Source organism: Megascapheus bottae, chromosome 28, assembly GCF_031878675.1.
Source record: "Megascapheus bottae isolate mThoBot1 chromosome 28, mThoBot2.hap1, whole genome shotgun sequence".
In the NCBI taxonomy this organism is placed as follows: domain Eukaryota; kingdom Metazoa; phylum Chordata; class Mammalia; order Rodentia; family Geomyidae; genus Megascapheus; species Megascapheus bottae.
Genome location: NC_143536.1, coordinates 16,933,401 through 16,953,896, shown reverse-complemented (window position 1 = coordinate 16,953,896; position 20,496 = coordinate 16,933,401). Strand labels below are relative to the sequence as shown.

The following is a 20,496-nucleotide window of genomic DNA, read 5'->3' as shown; positions in this document are numbered from 1 at the left end:
GGGAGCGGGTTGAGGCCACCTCTGTCAGGGCAGGAGAACATGGGCTAATGGCAATATTCCATACCTGGGACATGACCTCCAGGGACCAGCTGTCGGTCATGGTGATGGGCTGGCTGGGGTTGGCAGGGAGCTTGCTCTCCTTCTCTGAGGGCCGTAGCAGGGTGGGGCCGAAGACTGTGGCAAGGTTGTGCAGAGACATCTTGTTCACGGTCTCCTTTTCAGCCACCCTGTAGACAGCCAAAGCAGAGTTTGCTGTCTTGGGAACAGAGCCTCAACTACTGAGGGGCCTGAGTACCCCTGAAGAATACGGTGGGAATATGGTGGTGGCATCATCCCTTCTGGCCTTGCACAGGCTCCAAACATCGTACAACTTTGTGCTGAAAGTCACCCCACCCTACAGTCTGAAGAGCCCGATAGAGTGTGCAAAGCCAGCCTGTTGGAAAGCTGGGCCCACTCTGGGCCACAGCCTGAGAGAAAGTACAGGTGTGAGTGCAGTGCGGGCTGCGGCTGAGGCACTGTCTCCAGTCCCCAGAGGGGGAAGGGCAATGGGTGGAACGAAAAAGTTCCACTGACTATGTGGTGTCCCGGGGCGCTGCACCCCACAGAAGAGCCAGGACTAACCTTTTCAGGTGATCCAGAAGGAAGAGGAAGGTCAGTAGGTTGGCCTCTGGGAGGGACAGCAGTAGGTTGAGCATGCAGCTCTCCTTTGCAACAGGGTCTGAAAGAGCTGTAGAAAGCAGGGAGGGTTAATGTCCTTGGCTGCAACCACACTAGAGACCTCTATGTTTTTTTGTTTATTTCTTTTTTGTGCCAGTCCTGGGCTTGAGCTCAGGGCCTGGGCACGATCCTTGGACTTTCTCAAGGCTAGAGCTCTACCACTTGAGCCTCAGTACCACTTCTAGCTTTTTTCTATGTATGTGGTACTGAGGAATCGAACCTGGGTCTTCGTGCTTGCTCACACGGCACAACTCTGGCTCTGGACTCTGAGATGGGTGCCTGGTGGGTCATGAACTGTCTTGAAGGCCTGCCTCATTACAGAAGGATCAAAAACACCCTCTGTACCAAGAGCAGAGGTACCATAATAGGAGCTGCTTAGGAACTGAGCTGTGCTTGGGGCTGACTTCTGCTGCGTAGGCTCCCAGGAGGAGCCGAAGTACATGGCAAGAGGCAGGCAGAGTGGAACAAGATGAAGGATGGAACGAGTGGTACCAGAAGGCTACAGGGAACAGGCTTTCTGCTGAAAGGGCCCAAAGGAAGGAGGGCTGCAGTCTCGAAGTCCTCACACATGGGTACACTGCCTGCAGGGCAGGGTCCAGGGAGGGGCGACAGGCAGTCCTGGGGGACTGAGGACTGGCAAAGGCATCTTTGGAAGAAGCTTGACCTCAACCCCACCCCGTAGCTCACTAGAGGAGGGCTGCAATGTGGACCGTGGTAAGGGACACAGCTTTGGTCTTTCTTCTCACAAGCAGCAGTGGGCAGGAGAGAAAGTGGGGAGATGTCCTCCACAAGGCTGAGGCTTCTGATGCTTACCGATGCCCTCGGCAAAGTTGGGGTAGAACTCGTCAGTGAAGAGGGGTTCTGGCAGCTCCCGGAAGTAAAGCTTCAGTGTGCCAGCGATAGCATTCACGTCCATCTCACTCATCATGACCGACACGTCCTTGTTATCTAGAAAGAACGCAGGGAGGGAGTCTGCAGGTGGACCCTGAGCTGAAGCTTCTGCTGGGCTATGCAGTCCTTGCCACGCTGACCACTGCCCTTTGAGCAGCTCAGCTTTCTGTTCCCAAGCACCCAGGGATCTAAGTCTGGGCAGGACTGGGGAGGTGAGCTCATCCCACACCTCTTGCCTGTTCAGCAAGCAGCAGGTCTGAGATAGTGCCAGAAGCGCCTGGCCAGGAAGTGGGCAGACCTGGGCCTTTTACTAGAAGTACCTGTGCTGGCATCTGTCTAATAGGAAGGCACCGGGATCAGCTGAGCCATTTTAGAGTTGAAATTAGTGTTTTCTTTTGGGCCTGGGTAGCCACCAGTCCCCCACGCTTCAGGCCAGGCCCCGTCAGGTTGCCCAGTGGGAGCTGATATGGATCAAGTGACCACCCAAGGGTGTTGGGCCCTTGAAAACTGGATCAAGGCAGGTGGTGCATGCCCCACAACCGTTGGCAGGGATGAAATCCTGGCAAGCCCTGCTTCTACACCCCCTGCACTTCAAGGATGCTGAGCAAGGACCTTGTGGCAACTGGGCCAGCTCCTCCTCCCTCCCAGAGTCCAGGTTCATGGAAAAGATGGATAGGCTACGGCACTGGCAGGAGCTGGATTGCACACGTGCTCTTTGTCCCTACAGATCCTCACATAGGCTAGTCATACACTGCACTTTTTTTTTCTTTGCCCATCCTGGGGCTTGAACTCACAGGGCCTGGGCACTGTCCTTGGACATTTTTTGCTCAAGGCTTGTGCTTTGCCACTTGAGCCACAGTACCACTCAGGCCTCTTCTGTATATGTGGTACCAAGGCATTGAACCAAGGGCTTCATGCATGCCAAGTGAGCACTCTACCACTAGGCCACACCCCCGGCCCGCACACTGCACTCTTCACCTCCAGGGCCTAGCAGGTCAAGTCCCATGGGAGCAGCCCCTGGTCTAACACTACTATTAAGATGGGGTCTATGCTGTTCAGGTTGGCTTTGAACTTCTGGGCTCAAATAAAATCTCTTACCTTACCTCCCTGAGTAGCTGGGACTCTAGGCACAGATCACTGAGCCCAGCAATCACGTTCTTATTGGTTTGTTTGTTTGCTATGTAGCCCAGGCTGGATTCCCTGTGTAGTGCAGTCTAGCAGAAGACACTTTAGCCTCCCAAATGCTGTGACTACAGGTGTGCACCACCTCACTCAGCCTCATCTCATAGTTTCCAGTCATATAACAATGGAGGTGCCAGGCACAAGCCACACAGGATGCCCTCCGAGTGTGGACACCACTAGCCACACCTTCCCCCCACGCTGCCCAGGTGAACACTCACTGACGTCGAAGGCAGCCTTCAGCGCCTGGATGTCCGTGGCCACTCCAGACACACGGTAGATGCCCACCTCCTCCATGCCCCGGCGCTCAATCTCTTCCACACACTGGCGCACAATGTACGGCACCTTGGACCTTTCTCTCCTGCAAGGGGACAGATGTCTTTAGGGCCCTGTCACTTATCTACAGACTTCAAGATGGGGATGAGGAAGGTGATGAAGGTACTTGGGTTGGGGCTACACACAGTCTCCTGCATGTTTCCTCTGCCTGCAAACTCAGTCATCATCACATGCTTTTCATAGGGGCCTTTCAAAGGGCTTGAAAGCCACTGAACCTTTTCAAGTTGCACACACACTTTGGAGAAAGTCAGGAACCTTTTCCCCCGCTTGATGTATCTAGCCAGTACTTTTTTTTTTGAGGGGGGGCAGTTATGGGGCTTGAACTTATGGGGCTTAGGTGTTATCCCTGAGCATTTTTGTTCAAGGATAGCACTCTACCACTTTGAGCCACAGTGACATTTCCAGTTTTCTGGTAGTTAAATGGAGTCTCATGAACTCTTGCCCAGGCTGGCTTTGAGTTACATTCCTTAAGTCTCAGCCTATTGAGTAGTTAGGATTACAAGTATGAGCCTGGCAAGTACTATCTTTTTCTTTTCCTTTTTTTTCTTTGTTTTTTGGTTGGTTGTAGGGCTTAAACTCTGGGCCTGAACACTGTTCTTCAGCTCGAGGCTAGTACTTTGCCACTTGATCTACAGTGCCACTTTCAGTTTTCCAGTGGTTAATTAGAGATACGAGTCTCAGGGACTTCCATGCCTGGGCTGGCTTTGAACTGTGATCCTCAGATCTCAGCCTCCTGAGTAAGCTGGGATTACAGGCATGAGCCACTGGCGTCATATTGCCATTTTTTTTCTTTTTTTCCTGTTGGTTGTGGGACTTGAACTCTGGGTCTGGGCGCTGTCCCTGAGCTCTTCAGCTCAAGGCTACTACCCTACCTCTTGAGCCACAGCAACACTTCTGTTTTTTTTTCTCGTGGTTACTTGGAAATAAAGAGTCTCATAGTCTTTAGTGCCTGGGCTAGCTTTGAACCACGATCCTCAGATCTCAGCCTCCTGAGTAGCTAGGATTACAGGGGTGAGCCACCATGCCCACAGTACTACCATTTTTGTAAGTGAAGTTGCCCAATGGAGCGCAGTTAAAGATCCCAGGCCCCAACTAGGTGCCAGTAGTTCATGTCTGTAATCTGAGGTACTCAGGAGGCTAAGATCTGAAGATCATGGGTCAAAGGCAGCCGGAACAGGAACGTCTGTGAGACTCTTATCTCCAGTTAGTCACTAAAACACACACGCGCACACACACACACACACACACACACACACAGACACACACACACACACAGAGTAAAGCTGTGGATCAAGGGGTAGAGTGTTAGCCTTGGGTACAAAAGCTCAGCCATGAGTTCAAGCCCCAGGACTGGCACAAAAAAACAAAATAGGAACTCAGGCCTTGTATCAACAAGAGGCTGTAGGTGTCCTGGAAAGCAGTCTTAGAGGAGATGGAACTGGGTCTTGGTTCCATCACTAGATTGCTATGTAAAGTATAGCCCTTTACCCTCCAGGCCTCCTTGAGAGATAAGCCCTTCATTCAGAAGATACTCAACATCTGCTGACTGGAACCTTTCAGGGTTGTCCACATTTCCTGCCCTTTTAATTGTGCTTGTTTTAGGTTGTAGCAACAGATGACTGTAGTCCCTCCAAATAGGACTCAAGAGTAAGAGAACTTCATCATGCTGTTTGGCCAGTTTGCTTTACAACTGGATTCAGGAGCCAAGAAAAGCTCTTTCCCAAACCCTTCTTCACCAGAGTACTTATTTGGGAACAGTGAGAACCAATAACTCAGAGCCTCTTTGAAGTAGTGAGCCAGGAGTGGTGTCTGGATACAACAGGGCCTGGGGAAGGACTGACATGGGCCATGGTGCAGATGACCAGAGAGGAGGTCAGGGGTCAGGCCCGATTCCATCCTAGGGAAGTGAGTGAAAATCTGGGAGGAAGTGGCTTCTATCCCCAAGAATTGCTCTTAAACCAACAAACAGGGCTCTCCTGGCAACGGTCTCATAACAAAGGGGCAGGGGTTACAATTATTCACAGGAACCTGGGATCAGGGCAAATTCCAAGCAAGGGAAGCAAACTGCACTTGGGCAGTTCCTGGAGTCAGACAGGAGCCAAGCTACTACTTCCACAGGAAGGAGGCAAAAACATTCCAGAGCTGGTTTTGCAGTAAACACAGGAGGTAACTTAGCACACAGTGATCCCAGAGGCCCAGGCAGATTCCCTATGCAGTGGCCATGTAGAGAGAGGAGAGAATCATGGCTGCTGACCCTCAGAATCACCTTCAGGCACAGACTTCTTGGGGTACAAGTTCTCCATGCCCCCCCCCCCACTCCCCTACACCACTCACTTGGTGACCACAGCAATCTTGACTCCAAAGACCCCTGTCTGTTTGCGGGAAGGCATTCTCTTCAAGCTGAACTCCCGGCTTGTGAACTTGACTGATAGCTTCACTTCAATCTGCAGTGGGAGGAAAAAGCAAAGCTTCACCCTCTGCTCTATACAGAACAAGGGCAAACAGGTGAAACCCCTTGGTCTAATCCAGTACGGATGGGGAGGCTGGCCCAAGGACTGGTTCCTCCAGAACCCCCTCCCATAACCCCACTGCTTTTCTGTATTAACAGTTTAAAGCCATAGGCAGATTGGGTCAGGGGATAGCTCAGTGGTAGTGTTACAATAGCAGTAGTGATTTAACCCAAGGCCCTGGGTTAAATCTTCAGTACACAAAACAACGGAAGGTCCAGAAAAACTTAAGAGACTAATTTAACCAAGAGCCAAATATTATCAGACACTAATTTAATTTCATCATATATACCCAGCTTTGGGGTATACGGTTGCAAATTTCCTTGTTTTTTTTAACGGGGGATAGTTACTGAAGGAATCTGAATCCAGGACCCTGAACTTCCTAAAGAGGTGTGCTGATTTTTTTTTTTTGGAGCGGGGGTGGGGGGGGGTGGGGAGGTGGGGGGTGGGGCTTGATCTCAGGGACTGAGTTCTGTCCTTGGGTTTTCTTAAGGCTAGATCTCTACCACTTGAGCAACAGCACCACTTCAGGCCTTTCCTATGTTTGTGGTAATGAGGAATCAAACTGGGGTCTTCGTGCATACTAAGCAAGCACTCTACCACTAAGCCACATTCCCAGCCCAGAGTTCTCATTTTCTATGGCAAGATTCTAAGGGTCCTGGTTTGAAGCTTCCCTGTCTAGGTGGTTTCATAGATTTGGTTCCAGTTTAGATTGTGATAGCATTTCAGCCACCAAATGGAAGATTACTTCCTGTGCATACTGCTTCTGCTCTGCAAGGAGTGCTGCCTTCTTCAATCATGCTTTCTCTCAAGACACTACTAGTTCAGGCTAGTCTCCTTATACTTCAGAAGGAAGTAGGGCCTTTCTGTGGGAAGGAAGCACCGACTATAGCTACATACCCCATTCATGGCGATGACAGTCCGCTGCCAGTCTCTGTCCTGTAGGGCCTGGGGGTCCAGCTGAAACCAAAGAGGCAGGATAAATAGAGGCCCTTGGGTCCGTTCAGAGGTTTTTCCTGGAAGGGGCCTGCACCTGCTACTGTTCTATATACTAATTCCGCAGTACAGTCCAAGTGCAGCCAACACCTCTACCCAGAGGCTACAAAGGGCTGAGAAAGGGGGAGGACTTATTAGATGACCCTAGATCCTTAGGGCTCTACTGATCCCAGGCTTTGCTACGTGGGTCTGACCTCACAGCAGAGAGTGTGCCAGATCAGGGTCCTGCACTCTACCCCCTTCACTTGTCCCCAGTGGAGTCACACACTCACATCCTAAGTGCCTAGTAGAGGAGGAGCAGTTGGTGTAAAGCCCAATTTCAGTAGCAACTTTTAGGGTGCCTGGCATCCCAGAGTCACGGGGAACCTAGGAAATGGACACTGCTTTTTGGCTGTGCCATGGTTTGGCTTGTGACAGAAGTTTCCAGGCCAGGTTAGTCCTATGGCTTACAGTCAGGTCACACGGAAGTCAGAGCCTGACCCCATATTATGATATGGGTAAAGGGAGGGTTAAGGAAGCTCCCCTCTAATTTCAACACCCATAGAACACATCCAGTAGCTGGTTAGTTAATGTCAGATAAATAGTCTTCACGGCATGATGGCCACATGTGTCTGTATCATACCCTTTTGGTGAGCACTCTTTCTGCAAGCAGCAGTTCCAGGATATGGCCAAAACTACAGGCTAGGGAGAAGGCAGTGTCTTTTAAAAACAGAACAACAACAACAACAACAAAAAACCTCTAGGGTAACTGGTATGAAGCCAGGTTAGGGAGCCACTGTCCCACACTACAGCCTGGCACACACCACACATGGCCACGTGTTTTCACCTTTTCACTGTTGGTTCAGATAGTTATTTCTACTAGACAAGCCACTTGAGAGCAGGGACCACACCTCATGGCTTCCATGCACACATGTGCACACCTGCAAGCATGCAACAGTGCTAAGCACAGGGAACACAAGAGTCCATAGCTACCTGGCCCTTCTGCAGGTGGAAAACAAGGATATCAGGGGATGCCACCATGTCCCAGCAGGTGTGCCTGGGCCTTTCTCCCTGTACTTGCCAGGCAGGCATAGAGGCTCATCACACACACTCTTGGGTGTGAACTCTTCTTACTTTCTCTCCCAAGACCTACTAATTAATATTTCTCAAGAGTCTGAAATGTATAGCCAGAATGACACATACAAGGTAGAATAACACCTTTGAGGGCTATGGGACCATGGAGTCTCCTACATTTGCTTCCAGAAGGTTCCAAGGTTGCTTCCAGAACTCTCTCAAGAGGCACTCCTCTAAAAAGTGAACTGCAGGCCTCCATGAAAGGAACGAGGGGATGGCACGATGGCCTGTCCCACATCCCAGTTCCTGGCCTGCTCCAGACCAGGCACAGTTGGAGGAGATGAGGAGCATATACTACTGGCCCACATCCTCAACTCCTAGTTCCATGGCATCCTTCCTTCTTCAGAAGCGATTTAACAGAAACCCAGAAGCAAAGCAGGACAAATCCTTTCCTTCACCACTGAAAGGCAAGTCATGAGGTCCTTCTCCCTCCAAAACCCAGGATGGCGAAAGTCAAGAATAAACCAGCCGGTCTGGAAAAGCACCAGACATGTGGGTGACAGGGACCCTGCCCTTCCCGGCCCACCTGCTAGCCCACCTTGCCCCTGCACACCAGGTCTCGGATATGAGTCCACAGAGCAGTGCCTCGAGTACATAGGTGCTTTTCAGTAGAGGATACCCGGCTCCGGCCTGCCCAGCTGGGGTGGAAATACCGAAGGAAGCCCTGCATCGCGGTGGGGATAGATGGCGACTCTCGCATCCTCGCCTTGCTGCTGTCAGGTCCACAGGGCTGGGCAGGAGCACAGTGGCCAGCTCCCAGCCTCTGCCACCTTTTGACCAAGCTTCCAGGGAAGCTCCGCCCCCACAGTCTGACCAGCCAAGGTCAGAGTTTCCCATCACCCCTGCATTCCATTTTTGAAAAAAATCTGTGTATGGGAAAAACAGCCCCCCTTTCCCTCACTGGCTTCCCCCTATGGAAGCCTATTGGTTATGGGAATTCCAGTGTGTGTCTCCTCTTAAGTACTAGCTTCCTCCTCAAGTGGTTGGTTTCCTGTGGTCCCAATTTGGAGACACTGACTAACACATGTGTGTGATTGATCAGTTCATTTTGGGCTGGGAGCAGCGCTGTGGAGAATGTTCCGGGGCCTGCACTCCCACCAACAATAACTCCAATAATCACACAGCATATTTCCAATGGGCCCAGGGAAGAGCACACCCTGCATGTGGTCCTGTCCCCGACAATGAGCAGCACCACACAGGGCTCCAGCTATCATCCATCCCCAAGCAAGGATGCCCAGCACCAGGCTTTCATGTTGCCAGGTTGACTCCACACCAAGCCTCTCTCTGTGGCTTGGTGTACTGGCCATTTGGTATTCAGCATGAAAGCTCCAAATCAGTGGATCCAGCAGGAAAGGCCGATGCTGGCTCTGCTCCAAAGAACAGTGTGTGCTTAGTGCTGTGGAAGCTGCACAAAGAATAGCAGGACGATGAGGCCCAGGCCTCAGGGCAGCCCAATCCCACACAGCATTCAAAGCTGGCACGCTCTCTTGGGCAGTTATTTAAAGTATCACAGAGATAAACAAGTGAGAGACCGGGATTTGGAAAAACTGATGAGTAGGAGGGCTGGGAAATGGCAGTCTGGGGAAAAACGGAAGAAGCACTTGGGGTACCCTCAAGGGTCTACCTCTGGTGTTGGGTTTGGAGGGTGTGCCTGCTGTTGTGCAGGGTGGGGGCTGGGCAGGTGAGTGCCTAAATGCTCACATCCAGTGGTCTCAGGTACCATTGCTCAGGTCACTCCAGGAGTTAGGCAATGGGGAGGGGAGACAGGGACTATGGAGGAATTGTGCTTAATGGACCTGATGGTTAGTTGCCTGGAGGCTGGCCCAGAAAACTGCCATCCATCTCCTAGAGGCAGAAGGAGGGTGGGAAGACCCTAGCCTAAGGCCTCTGACCACCCTACATGATGGCCTCCTGAGGTCAAGTGTTGCCCTGCTTGCTCTGTGAGCATGGCTTCGATGAGCCATCACTGACAAATGACCACAGGGCATGATCTCATCTATGCTGTCGGGTGTGTGTGTTTCTCCTTCCCAAGAAGGAAATGCTCCTTCCACCCTCACTCATCATCAACAAGAGCTTCCACCCCCACTTTTATGGTCACAGGATTAGATGGTGTAATGGGGCATCCCCAGTTGCCCTGTCTGGGGTTCCATGCGTCTGTATTGTTACCTACTCTCTGGGGAAGGTCTTTGCAGAGACTATCAGAGATCCCCTATGGTCTCCCGGTTCTATCCTGCGACTATAATCAATTTTGTTCATTCTCACTCTTATCACTTGAGCTATAACTCTTGCTCCAACCTCACTCCCAGCACAGCTTCAATTCTGATTCCTAAGTCCTTGGCATCACTCAAAGAGATAAAGAGGTGAAGGTCAGTGGCAGAATATATGTTTACCTTAGTGCTTTATCGTCAGCACTCAGCAACCTTCCCCCACAGATGCTAAACTAAGAAAGATGGGCTGTGGATTTTGCTAGAGAGAACTTGGAGAAATGGGAGCATTCACAGGGAATGAAAATGGAAGAAAAAAACAGTATTGCTTCTCAGTGTCAACTTGCCACATACCAAAACATTTGTACACACAAAAACTTATTCAAACATGCATTTCCAGCAGCATCAATGGCATTAGCCCCCAACTGGAAGCAAGCCAAGTATTAAATCAATTGATGAGTAGAGAAGCAAAACTGTGGGGCATGCATAGAGTAGATCACTACTCAGCCTTTACTGAAAATACCAGGGCAAGGGAGAGCCTAAAAACATTACTAGTGCTAAGGCCGAAAGTTCAAACCCCAGGACCAAGAAAACAAAACAAAACAAAACAACATTATTAAGACAGGCACTGGTGGCTCATAACTCTAATAATAATAGCTACTCAGGAGGCTGAGAGCTAAGGATCATAGTTCAAAGCCAGCCCATGCAGGAAAGCCTGTGAGACTCATTTCCAATTAACCCCAGCAAACCAGAAGTAAACTATAGCTCAAATTGGTGGAGTGCTAGCCTTGAGTGAAAGAGTTCAGGGAAAGCGCTCAGGCTCTGAATTCAAGCCCCACAACTAAACCACCCTCCAAAAAAAAAAAAAAAAAAATCAACTATCACTAACTACAAAAGAACAGTTCTGGTACAGTTCTACTTATATCAAATCTGCAGAATCAAGCTGGGCCTTGGTGCCTCATACTCATAATCCTAACCTAAGATTTGGAAGATTATGGTTTGAGACACCTCATCTCTAATTAACCAGCAAAAAGCTGAGTTGGAGATATAGATCAAGTACAGTGTTGGCTGAGCAAGAAAGCCAAATGAGTGTGAGTCCCTGAGTTTAAACCCCAGAAACAGTAGGGAAACCAAGTGTAGGATCAATCTGATGTCTGCTAGAGAGCAACACACATTAAAGTCTGAAGACATGACACAAGTAGAAAAATGGGAAAAAACAAAACTCTATGACTCGATACAAAGTTACCCTTAAAGACACTGAGAATTTAGCAATGTGGAAAATTTGTGAATAGAAAGGAGAGAAGGAAAAAGCCTGAAGAGGAAACCCAACAGCTGAGAGGCTCTAAGTGCTTTGGGCTTCACAGACTCTGGTGATAATTTTGGATACTGCTCTTGTCTCAAGGCAACTAACAGCTATAGGTCCTTGTTCCTGCCTAGCCACACCAGGTTGGACTGCAGAGTGGCCATCTCTGATCTGAAGTGGGAAACCTCCTCTGGCTACACTACAAATCCTGTTGGCCCTGAAGCAAAGAGGTTAATGTTTTCAACTTGGAACCTCTCCCTGGAGACAGACTTGGTGTCACCAGTTCTATGAAAGTTTCCCTGTGCTCTGATCTTGTCTGTAAGTAACAGTACCATTGAAACCACATGCCCCTTAGGAGGGCCGGCCTCTTGGAACATGTCTTTCTTTTACTTCTCTTTCTTTACATTATCTTTCTTTTACAGTTTCTCTGCCTGGCATGCAGGAGATCCTCTATCATGAGGGCCAGCACTGGGCTCAGCGTGGAAAGGATCCTAACCTGAGCCCCCGTCCCTATCCCAATTAGATTCTTCTTGCTGGTGACCCTCCCTGGACAGTTAGCTCTTCCCAGAAGCAGTACCAAGCTCTACATGTCACTCTGCCTTTCTGGCACTCTACAATTCTGAACAAACCGGTTCATCCATTCTGGGTTCAGGAAGGGGAAGTCTGTCTTCCTCTTGTGGAGTCTCCACTGTATAAGAAGGAAAGCAAGGACTTGGTAACTAGGACATTTGGTTGTTCGAAGAGCTTATTAGGCAGAAACCTCAGACTTGGGTCCATGGTTACTAAACTTAGTACTCATCAGCACTATCTAGGAAACAGAGCCCATACCAATCTAGAACTGAAACCCCACAAGACTGACATTTGTATCCGGACAGGTGTGTGACCAGATTTGCTAGGGTATAGTTTCTATCCTGGTTCTTGCCTCAAGGCAGGCCTTTCTGGCTGGGTCTGAATGTCTTCCCTAAGACTTCTCAGCATGGCCCCTTAAACACTCAATGTACATTTGGAGTCAAAGGTGCCTAAAAGGAGCTTGTATGGGACTATAGGTCACATCATCCCCACTGACTCCCAGCCTGAGGAAGTGGAGGGCCAAGAAGTCCTCCTCCACACACACACACACACACAGCATGGCGGGTGTCTGACGTCACTGGGAAAGCCTGGGCCCTGGCAAGTCATAGATGCCTCTCCCAGGTCTATCCCACACAGACACCAGACTGGGGTTGCACAGCATCATCAGCCCTTCTCCCAACTTCCTTCCTCCTGGGACCTCACAAAGCAGCCCTTGTAGCCAGGAGACCAGGTCTCCTGGAATCAGGCCAGCCACGGCCTCCATGTGAATCATCCATGAGATGACTTCCCACAGCAGGAGATGTCTTCTAGTCTAATGAGAGTCAGGGGCCATGTTTCCCCTTCATATCTCAGATGAAGTAGTAACCAGACAGTGGGAGCAGGATCTGGATTTCTATATTAACAATAACAATAGGAATAATAATAGCAGCGACCACTGGCTACACCCTGAGAGAATGTGTCAGAGTACCATGTCCCTCATCTCAATTTTTAGGTAAGGAAATGAGTTTGGCGGAGTGGGAAAGAATGACTCATTCAGGCTACATGGAGTAGGATGGGGGCACTGAAAGAGATTCTTGTCTTAATGTGGTTTTACTTCCGGTGTAGGTGAGTTCTTTGGGCCTTGATATACCTGTTTTAGGCTTCCCATAGCTGGGATGACAGCCATACACCATCTTATCCACTGGGGATTAAGAAAGAGTCTTGCAAAGAGTCTTTCCGCCTGGACTAGCCTTAAACTAACATCCTTCTTATTTCAGCATCTCAAGCTCAAGAATCCAATTTTAGCAAAACTCCTGCTTCATCAGTTTAGCAAGTTAAGTTTAGGCAAAATTTTCTTGTCCTCTCCAGTCATTTACCATCCAGTGACCTCTATCCTATTTCTTGACAATAAATTCTCAGTTTCTCTTGTATTTCAATACTCCATTGATGCTGGGCATAAGTGGCTCATGCCTATAATCTTGTCTACTCAGGAGGCTGAGATATGAGAATCAAGTCCATTGTTATAGTTCTTGTACACGAACGTGAGAGTGCGTGCATATGCTACTAATGGGATTTGAATTCAGTGCCTCATATTCTCCCTTAGCTTTTTTGCTCATGGCTTGTACTCTATCACTTGGGCCATGCCTCCAGTTCCAGTTTTACTGCTAACTAAAGATTCTCTCAAACCTGGCTTCAAACCATGATCCTCAAGATCTCAGCCTCTAGTGTAGCTAAGATTATAGGCATAAGCCACTGGTTCCTGGCTATCAGGGTTTTGAATATAGTCTACCTTAAGGGTTATTTTCAATGTACTGGGATATCAAACTCAGGGCTTCACACATGCCAGTTAGGTTCTCCAAGGGCTACCTCATACCACCCCCCACCCCTGACTTTTTTTTTTGCCAGTCCTGGGCTTGAGCTCAGGGCCTGTGCACTGTCCTTGGCCTTTCTCAAGGATAGAGCTCTACCACTTGAGCCTCACTACCACTTTTGGCTCTTTTTTTTTTTTTTCTTTTCTATGTATGTGGTACTGAGGAATTGAACCTGGGTCTTCATACATTCTAGGCTAGCACTCTACCACTAGGCCAAACTCCTGGCCCTTCCTAGGCCTTTTTAAGTGACAAGATCTTAGTAATAGGTTGGCCTTGAACTTGTGATCTTCCTGCCTCACCCTCCTTAGGATCACTTCACTGAGACACAGCAGCTTTTTAAAGAACTATGACTCTGTACCTTTCTCTTACCAAGTCTCATTTCTGTGCCACGGTGAGACTTCACAGGTGTAACCCGGAATGAAAAGCAACAAGGAATTCTCCAAAATTTGCTCTGGGGCATAAAGAATGGGCCAACCTAGCTTCTATCCACTCATTATCTGCCTTTGTCTCAGCAGGTTCATCATCTTCATTATTCTCTAGGGGGTATCTGATCAACTGTACAGTCTTCTGTAAGAATGCTGTTAGGCTGGTTTGGCCAGAATCCCCCTTAATGATGTTTTCTCTTAGTAATATTCAATCCACTGCTCTTTGCCTTGCTGCTTGGCTATAAATTCCAGTATTGTCCACACTGTATTTGGAACTGAGCCCTGTTCTATACTATGGTCTCTCTTCCCTTAATGTGATCATTCTGAGTACCTGCCTTCACTGTGGTCCAGCTCAGGTTGTTCTCCTTTCTCCCTGCCAAAGAAAGCTCTTGAAGTATGCATAAAGAAGTATTTTGGCTCTGTATCATGACTTCCATTGCGACTATTTCGGAGGTGGAGATTAGGAGAATGGAGGTCTATGAAAAAAAATGCAGTACCCTACCTGGAAAATATCTAAAGCAAAAAGGGTTAGGAAGAGGCTGGGAGAGTGGCCTAGTGGTGGACTGGCAAAAAAAAAAAAAAAAAAAAAAAGGCAAAAGTAGCACTGTGTCTCAAGTGATAGTTTTGAGGCCACGAGTGTGGCCTAGTGGTAGAGTGCTTGCCTAGCATGCATGAAGCTCTAGATTTGATTCATCAGTATCATATACATAGAACAAGCCAGAAGTGGTATTCTAAAGTGGTGTTATGGCTCAAATGGTAGAGCGCTAGCCCTGAGAAAGCTCAAGGGCAGTGTCCAGGTCCTGAGTTCAAGTCCCAGGATAGGCCAAAAAACAAATAAAAAATAAACATGCCAATAATCATTTGAGTTGTTTGGTTCTTTATAGGCAAAGATAAGTAAGAGAGTTCTATTAAATAACTTCAGCAAGCCGGGCATGGTGGCTCATTGCCTATAATCCTAGCTACTCAGGAGGCTGAGAGCTGAGGATTATGGTTCAAAACCAGCTGGGGCACTAAAGACTCATCTCCAATTAACCACCAGAAAACCGGAAGTGACCTGGTAGTGTAGAGAGTTCAAGTCCCACAACTAACAACACAGCACAGTTGCTATAGTATGAGCATACTTGCGATTCCAAGGGTGTATGTACTGGAGGTGTGGTCTTAAACAGGACGGCATTGATGTAGAGGGGCCTCTGAGAGGCCAGGCCACGTGGGAGATGCCCTGGGTTAAGGAAGCTCTTATGGGATTCCTGATCCTGAGTGAAAGTCAGCAAGTAAGCTGTTATTTGATTGAGAATGACCTGAATCCTTTCTACTTTTCTCTTTCAAGATTTGATCTCTTCTTTTCATATCACTCCATGATGCTCTGATGCAGTAATGATGGGGCTGCCCTACCTTAGACTTTCAGCTAAATAAACTTCATTTTCATCCTGTAAGTAATCTGTCTCAGGTTTTCTGGTGCAGTAATGAGACATACACTAAACTGGTCTGAGTCATGACCATCACTCAAGGAAGACAAGCACCAGTCCCACACACTGGTCCTCTATGGACAATGTTTTGGCATACCTGGGAGTTTCTATACCAACCCTGGGGCACCCTCTTCAAGGATGCAGTTGTTAACTGGGGCTAGACTTCAGAATGAAGTCAGGTGAGTAGACACGAGTCACTTACAGGTTTCCAAGTTTCCCATAATCGCCACTTTCAGCCCGAGGTATCACCTCACTCTTAGGAGCTGAGAACTAGAATTATGAAATGTGGAAAGTGCTCTGCACTGACAGGGTGAAGTGGCCCAGCTATGTGGCTGAGTCACACTGTAAGGTTCTACATAAAGGTGGAGAGAGTGAACAAGGGGCAGATGGTCAAGACGAACACTGCTGCTTTTAGACTTGGTCAGTATGAGGAAGCCCTGAGTCCTTCATTTCCCTAATAAGCTTCCTTGGACGAAAACCAGTGTGTATCTCTTGAATTTGGCCATTTAAGGTAGGAGAACTTGTCACTGAATAAGGAGACTTGTGATCTTCAATGCAAAGTCATACACTACTCAGTGAAGAAGAATAGTGTATACTTCCTGGCAACACTGTATCCATTTTATTTCCTGTCCTTGGGGAAGAAAGGCTAGCTTCTAGGTGAGCTCTGTGCTTCAGCAGGCATCTGAAATGCCATAACTTCTCCCTCCAGTGGCTGCAAAGGAGGATGGAGCAGTACCTAAGACCCAGCCTATTTCCACAGAAGAGTGGGGCAGGTAGATCTGACTGAGCTGGGACTGCTGAGGTGTGCTGAAAGGAAGATGAACATTAGAACTTTCTCCCAGCTGTCTTGTAGAACTCTTGAGAACATCAAGAAGCTGAAGGCTGGCAGTACCAGTTGCTGCTTGGCAACAAATGCTGAACACTGGTGGTAGTTTCCAGGGTATGGCTAAAACTAAGACTTGAGGACTTAGTTCTTGCTAAGAACTAGGGTACCATACACTGGTCTTGTATGGACATCACCTTGGCAGTCCTGGGGCTTCTATACGTGGGACCCATGTATACCCTCTTCAAGGATACAGTTGTTAACTGGGTCTAGACCTCAGAATTCAGTCAGATAAACAGACTCTGAGTCACTTATATTTTTCCAAGAAGAGATGCCCCCATAATCACCAATTTCTGCCCAGAATACCACCTAACTCTTCCTCCAGCTTCTCCTAAGGCTGTGGGTGAGCTGAGAAGCTGACTGGGGAAATTCTTTGGGGACAAGTTGGGACCTAACAGATACTCAGAGGAGCGGGAATAAAATTCAGGAAGGTGCTGGCTGTGGCAGGTGTTAAAAAGCCAAGCCACTTCAGGGTCCACAAATGCCAAATGGAAAAGACCATGGAGCATCCAGAGAGGACAGGAGGGATGGGCAGCCCCACCTGGACCTGGCCTTTCCCCATGAGTCTGTCTGTGCTCTCGCCATCCTCCTTGGGGATCTTCATTTTGTTGTAGCACTTTTCGTAGCATAGTATCCGCAGGGTCTGGGAGCCTTCTAGCTCTATCTCAAACTCCTGTTGGTTGGAGAAAGAAGAAAAGTTACCCATGAACAAACAAGTCCAGGTGTGTCAGACAGCTCTATTGGCTGGAGAGTCCTCTGACTCATGGCACACCGACAGTGGTGTCCTTGCTCACCTTGGAGGGCCCATGCTTGAGGCTCTCCTCACCCGGGACTTCCAGAGCATTCCTTACGGGCATCACTGTCATGACACTGGCTTGGCCCGAGTGCTTCTAAATGAACCGAATTGCTGTCAAACCTAATACAGACTTTGTACCCTGGCTTCTCTAAAAGCAACCTACACGTTACCAGTGTGAGAAGTGCTTATTAAAAGCATGCAGATTGGGGCCGGGAGTTTGGCCTAGTGGTTAAAGTGCTTGCCTAGCATGCATGAAGACCCGGGTTCGATTCCTCGGTACCACATACATAGAAAAAAGCCAGAAGTGGTGCTGAGGCTCAAGTGGTAGAGCTCCAGCCTTGAGAAAGTCCAAGGACAGTGCTCAGGCCCTGAGCTCAAGCCCAGGACTGGCAAAAAAAAAATAATAATAAAAGCATGCAGATTTTCTGAGACTATAGGTGTCAATGTTATGTGAACGTGGTTCATTTTTAGGGTACGGAACCCATTTTGGATATCTCAGTGGTAGATACATGTTGAAATCCATAGAATGTATAATACCAAGAGTGAGCTTTGATGTCAACTATGGAGTTGAAATGATAACAGTGTATCAATTAAGGTTTGCTGATTGTAACGTATCTCATTCACTCTGGCCCAGGATTTACAAGAGGTATGTGGAAATCTGTCCTCTTTGTTAATTATGCTTTGAACCTAAAACTTCTAAATAATAAAATCAAGGGTTAGAAGTATGGTTCAAATGATAAAGCAACTGCCTAGCAAACTGCCAGGCCTTGAGTTCAAATCCCAATCATTTAAAAGAAAAAGATGAGGGGCCGGGAGTTTGGCCTAGTGGTTAAAGTGCTTGCCTAGCATGCAAGAAGACCTGGGTTCAATTCCTCGGTACCACATACATAGAAAAAAGCCAGAAGTGGTGCTGAGGCTCAAGTGGTAGCGCTCTAGCCTTGAGAAAAACCAAGGACAGTACTCAGGCCCTAACTCAAGCCCAGGACTGGCCAAAAAAAAAGAAAAAGATGAAAATCAAGTGGTATAGCACACTGTGCTGTATGTGTGAAGCTCTAGGTTCTATCCTTTGTGCCATAAAATACAAAGTTCTATTCCCTACCCTCCCAAAAAAAGTGATCCAAAGAGGTGAGAGAATTTGGAATATTCCCTGGACTTTCAAGCTGTTAGATGTGTGACTATGACATGAACTTGATCCCCTATTATCCCTTCAATGCCTTCAGTAGATTCTGCATTTCACATCCCTGTTTATATATGCATACTTAGGTTTAAGGGGGAAGTGGAGAAGGGTAAAGGAGCATATAGAGTTCTTTCTGGAAGGTGAGTGAGAAATATGGGAGCTGAGTCCCTCTAGATGATCTACATCTTTTAGTGTGTGTGTGTGTGTGTGTGTGTGTGTGTGTGTGTGTGTGTGTGTGTGTGTGTGTGTGTGTGTGTGTGTGTGTATACTAGGTCACTATGTTCTTTGTGCCCTCATCTTATCTAGGCAGCAAGTCAAACGGGGATGCTGCTAAGTGAAGACCTGGGTTCTTTCTGATCTCATGGCTTCTTCCTGGTGTTCCACTAGTCACACAACTAACACAGAGCAAGCTGCCCGGGCTTCCTATACTGGGAAAGGAGTGAGTGGCAGATTTGTGCCCTGGATGTTGCCACTTATACCATTAAGAACAAGGTTCTGGAGGTTGGTAGATTGCTGAAGAAGCTGGAAATAGCATCATGGGTCTGGGGATGTCATGGACACTGGTCTCTTTGTAATCATGTCCATTCCTATGACTCCAGGTCAAAGGTATACCACAAACTAGTTTTCGAAAGTCAAAAAGAGCACAGCAACTGACTATACAAACCAAGTGGCAACCAGGACGGGAAGGGGAGATAGAATGGGTCTGCTTGCAGCTCCCTTCCACCCCCATAGGCAGGGCTCTAGTTCAGGAAGCTGACAGAGTTACAGGAGTCCACTTCAGCTTCAGAGGAAAAATGCCAGGGAAACCTACAAGGTAAATACTCAGCAATAACAAAAACAAGGCAAAGAGCCTTCATAAGTACTGTTCTTAAAAACATATCTCTCACTAAACAAGATTGTGTTGGGGGTTAGTAAGAATCTCAAGAACACAAAGACATTATCTCTTGGACTAAAATCTCTTGAATGGATCATTTCTCCACCCCCATCCTCTCAAGATTCCCGGAATGCTGGTGTCAGAGCTTTTGAGGGAAACCCTTAGGAAGCTCCTGGAGGTTTAGAATTATGTGGCAAACATCCTGGCCAGGCCCCTTTTGGAAGGAAGCCTCCTCACCTCATTCCAGTTTGGCTCTGTGGTATCCCTGTAGACACGTGTCTTTGCTTTATTCACAAAATATCCAAAGGAATCCACCTCCAGGGTGCAGTACAGATCTGTGAGAGACAGAAAGACGGCAAACATACTTTTCCATCTTTCCTGAATTTTCTATAAGAGCAAGAATTATTTGTGAAATCAGAAAAAAAAAAGAATCTTTAAAGTACAACAGTAAACCAGTGACCTTTGTGAACATGCCCGACATGCTACTGCCCTGCCTGTAGAGCGGGGAAATGGTACTTCTTGGAGCACAGGTCATTCAACAATAATCCTCTGCTAACAGTGCTTCAGTAACACAGGTGGGTCTTACACTGGACAGAGGTGACTGTTCCATTGCAATCCAGAGAAGTGAGTGCCACACAACAAGGTCATAGCAGAGGTTGCCCACCCTGGGAGGGATGGAAGATGCATCTATAACTCTGTATCAGGCAAACAGCTGGAAGAGAAGAGCGATCTAGACCAGTGTGGAGTGCAGGAAATAGCTCCTTGGTGCTGGGCAAGCTGGGTTCATGCCAAGAAGAGGAAGCATGGTCTGGGAATGTGTGTGGGATCTGGTCAGCTGTAAGTGGCAAGGGAAATGAGATATGTGTTTAGAAACACTACTGGTGGGCTGTGAGTTTGGCCTAGTGGTAGAGTGCTTGCCAAGCATGCACAAAGACCCTCAGTACCATATACAGAGAAAAAAAGCTGTAAGTGGTGCTGTGGCTCAAGTGGTAGAGCTATAGCCTTGAGAAAGCCCAAGGACAGTGCTGAAGCCCCGAGTTCAAGGCTCAGGACTAGCAAAAAAAAAAAAAGTGTAAGAAACACCACTGAGCCAGGCTTGGTAGCTCATGGCTATAATTCTAGCTACTCTGGAGGCTCAGGTCTGAGGATCCCGGTTCAAAGCCAGCCTGGGTAAGAAAGTCTGTGAGATTCTTATCCTTGATTCACTAC

At 48.1% G+C, this 20,496-nt stretch overlaps 1 protein-coding gene across 1 annotated transcript in view; it reads right to left on the bottom strand.

Moving 5' to 3' along the window:
- Bcr (BCR activator of RhoGEF and GTPase) overlaps positions 1-20,496 on the bottom strand; it is a 132,186-nt gene that overhangs the window by 820 nt on the left and 110,870 nt on the right. The window contains exons 15-22 of the mRNA XM_090320678.1: positions 19,525-19,622; positions 16,982-17,113; positions 6,531-6,590; positions 5,458-5,567; positions 3,009-3,148; positions 1,531-1,665; positions 622-727; positions 65-227 (exon numbers count right to left, since the gene is read on the bottom strand). Coding sequence (XP_090176804.1) covers positions 65-227; positions 622-727; positions 1,531-1,665; positions 3,009-3,148; positions 5,458-5,567; positions 6,531-6,590; positions 16,982-17,113; positions 19,525-19,622 — 944 coding nt within the window. The remainder of the gene's footprint in view (positions 1-64; positions 228-621; positions 728-1,530; positions 1,666-3,008; positions 3,149-5,457; positions 5,568-6,530; positions 6,591-16,981; positions 17,114-19,524; positions 19,623-20,496) is intronic.